Source organism: Sycon ciliatum, chromosome 3 (assembly GCF_964019385.1).
Source record: "Sycon ciliatum chromosome 3, ocSycCili1.1, whole genome shotgun sequence".
Classification (NCBI taxonomy): Eukaryota; Metazoa; Porifera; class Calcarea; order Leucosolenida; family Sycettidae; genus Sycon; species Sycon ciliatum.
The window spans coordinates 10938271-10941943 of NC_088645.1; the positions used below are offsets into that span (position 1 = coordinate 10938271).

The following is a 3673-nucleotide window of genomic DNA, read 5'->3' on the forward strand; positions in this document are numbered from 1 at the left end:
CATACTGCCACCCAGGGAGTCGGATTTTGCCATGCAACCTGGTGTAAAAAGGCGATGACGCCTGTTGGGAATTCCCTAGTTAAATAAGAATAAAAATAATAAATAAAAATAATTTTAATGGTCGTATGTTACGACTCCCTGCTCCCAACCGGGTCACAAGTGACCGTGTTGTTTTTTCAAACATGGCCAAGTACCCCCCCCCCCCCCCAATCGGGTCACTGACTCAGCCCTTGAGCACACACGGACTGGGCGTTTTCACAGAAGCCTCAGTTCGTATCCGCAGTAGCCACGTGTTGGCATGAAAATTCATGTGTAATGCTCGCTTCAAAGACACCCGGATCTACATGAAGACCTGTGGTCCCCGCCCCCAAAAAATGAAAATTAGATAATGACTGTCGACCAGTACACAAGGAGACCAGAGGCAAGCGCACAGCTTACTTATCCGAGTAACCCTTCCATTTCACCAAGAATTCTTCCACGCCCTGAAGACGATAACCACATAAGCAACAGCAAGAACACCAGCAGAAGAATAATTAGCGGCAGGAGTGGCTGCAGCATCGGGGATGAAGAAGGAGAAGAAAGGTATGTGTTGTTGACAGAGTGCTAGGGCAATACTGGCAGATATCAATGCCAGTATTGCCCTAGCCAGTATTGGACAAGCAGGTATTGGCCTAGCAGGTAATGGCCAAGCAGGTATTGCCCTAGCCGGTATTGGACAAGCAGGTATTGGCCTAGCAGGTATAGGCCAAGCAGGTATAGGCCAAGCAGGTATTGGCCAAGCAGGTATAGGCCAGGCAGGTATAGGCCAAGCAGGTATAGGCCAAGCAGGTATAGGCCAAGCAGGTATAGGCCAAGCAGGTATAGGCCAAGCAGGTATTGGCCTAGCAGGTATTGGCCTAGCAGGTATTGGCCAAGCAGGTATTGGCCTAGCAGGTATTGGCCTAGCAGGTATTGGACAAGCAGGTATTGGACAAGCAGGTATTGGACAAGCAGGTATTGGCCTAGCAGGTATAGGCCAAGCAGGTATAGGCCAAGCAGGTATAGGCCAAGCAGGTATTGGCCAAGCAGGTATTGGCCAAGCAGGTATAGGCCTAGCAGGTATTGGCCTAGCAGGTATTGGCCTAGCAGGTATTGGCCAAGCAGGTATTGGCCTAGCAGGTATTGGCCTAGCAGGTATTGGCCTAGCAGGTATTGGCCAAGCAGGTATTGGCCAAGCAGGTATTGGCCAAGCAGGTATTGGCCTAACAGGTATTGGCCTAGCAGGTATTGGCCTAGCAGGTATTGGCCTAGCAGGTATTGGCCTCGCAGGTATTGGCCTCGCAGGTATTGGCTTAGCAGGTATTGCCCTAGCCGGTATTGGACAAGCAGGTATTGGCCAAGCAGGTATTGGCCAAGCAGGTATTGGCCTAGCAGGTATTGGCCAAGCAGGTATTGCATAGGCTTAGCGCGTGGTCAATAACACATTTATTACATGCATACAATTCGACACCTTGACCTTGACCTTGGAATTGTTTTCCACACGGAGTACTAGGTAAAGCACTTGGAAGGTCGACAGGTTACACAATGTGGTTTATCAAGTACTTGCGTAGAAAAAAAATTGGAAGGTCAAGGGTAAACTTGTGTGCATGTCATGCCAATGGTAATGGCAGCCTGTTTGAACGGGCTATTATGGAGAAATATATTGCAAGCTGAGAAAGGTCCCTGATTGGCCCTAACCCTAGAAAAAGTCACCTGACATGACTGTAATGAGGTTTAGCGAGACAAATTATCACATTCGAGTAAGCACTCGAATGAAAGTCGAACTCAGCGTCGAAATGTGTGTGTTGTGGTAGAGTTTAGCAAACAGACTTTGCGCTGGCACAACGCTGACAGGTTGTACATGCGTACAGACAGAACAAAGTAGTAACTTTACGACTGCATGACACAAATGCGCGATTCATTTTTCCGACTGCTTTTCCAAAACGAAAAGTGCGAAAGCTCGCATTTCAGTCCGCGAACCGAAAAGTGTTCGCGAACTTGAAATTCGTGATACTAAACCCCGGTAATGGTGGGTCCTGACCATAAGGGAAAGGACCGGTTTCTATAAGCCAATTGCGCATTGCCAAATATGGAAGGTATGAGTAATACATGTGAGTACGCTGGGATCAGGAATGCACTGTTCAACACCCCAGACGACCATGCCCAGGTGGCTGTGTGGGGTTCATATTGTACAAATTACGTCATTGCGCAATGGACTTATTCCTGTACTGGTGATATACTAATATAAAGACATGTACGACAGCGGACATAGAAGCCCGTTGTGAAGTCAAGCGGCCACACGGGGCGCTGGCCTTGCAGCCGCGAGCACTGCTGGTCCATTTTTACAGTGTGTGCACGTGAACTGCGGTGCAGGTACGCGCTGAAAGCCGCAAGGGCGCCGACCCCGGGTTATCCCATCGGATTTCAATGTCCACGACAGACCCTCCCCTGGCCACACAGTGGCATCCATGCTGTGCAGTCTGGTATTATGGTTGTACTTTGATAGGTCACAGGCACAGAAGGCACACAGGTACAGAAGCGTTCAGGTCTCCTGCACCAGTGCACCACCCAAACACGTACATACATCCACCTCCCCACCCGCAATTATGTCCCTCAACACAGGACGACAATTCAGGCAAACCCATAGATGAGCTAGTACGCCCGCAAAAACTAAAACTCCGCACAACGGGCGTGCATGCCAACTGAGAATGCTTGAGAATGGCCACACAGAACTTTCATTGATTCTCAATGACATTATATTACAACAGCCAACGCAGACAGCATCCCATCGACATTCCCAGTTTCATTTTAAAAATTTCTTTGCCAAGTGGCCTCACGCATTGCGCGCACGGCCTGTTTGGCGGTATGCGCGTGTACGCACTTTACAAAAAATCAAAAAGCCAGGACTTCAAGACTGGTCAATGGAGAGCTCGACACAAAAAAAGCCAAGCACATGGCGTAGATGACTAGAAAGGAGGCTCACCTTGCGAATGCGCCTCTTCTTGATGCACTCCGCATCAAATATCTCTCCACCAGAAGCCATAACACAGCCAACAAGGTGAGTGAGCTCACGAACGACAGGAAAAATCCACACACACCGCACTTTTGTGCTTCACAACACAAACAGTCATTGAAAATACGGTGATTTTTCACCTGGCCGGCTTGATCTTTGAGTTGAGCTTGACTCCCTCACTCATGTACTCAGCGCAGGGCTACACCCGATCTTGACTTGAGCCAACTCAAGTCAAGTGACTTTTGGAGACACGGCTGCGCAACGCATGCGCGCTCTGCCCTGTTGTCCATCTGGACTTGCGCTGAGTATTTGAATGCCGTGAGGGGCCGAACGCTGTTACTTTAGCACACGGTAGCATTTTACACGATGAACCAGGGCTACACCGTAGCCGCAGACTGCAGACTGCAGTGCAGGTCAGGACCATCAGCCACAGACAGTGAGAGGTACAAACTCGTCCTGTGTTGTTGTTGTTGTGTCTTTATTTTACTTCACCATATGAACAGGCAAGACTGCATGTGGTGATGACGATGAACACGAACGCCGCCCGTTGCATATAATTATGGTACTTGACGTGTTCGGGACCGCAGGAATTTTACTCTGCGGCTCCCAGGATAAAATTTGGTGGTCGGATCCAAAATTTAA

At 49.1% G+C, this 3673-nt stretch overlaps 1 protein-coding gene across 1 annotated transcript in view; it reads right to left on the minus strand.

The window, feature by feature from the left end:
- The window catches only part of LOC135811413 (chromobox protein homolog 2-like), a 14370-nt gene extending 11128 nt beyond the window's left edge, over positions 1-3242 (minus strand). The window contains exons 1-2 of the mRNA XM_065324650.1: positions 3002-3242; positions 439-482 (exon numbers count right to left, since the gene is read on the minus strand). Coding sequence (XP_065180722.1) covers positions 439-482; positions 3002-3061 — 104 coding nt within the window. The 5' untranslated portion in view covers positions 3062-3242. The remainder of the gene's footprint in view (positions 1-438; positions 483-3001) is intronic.
- Positions 3243-3673: the final 431 nt, after the last annotated feature.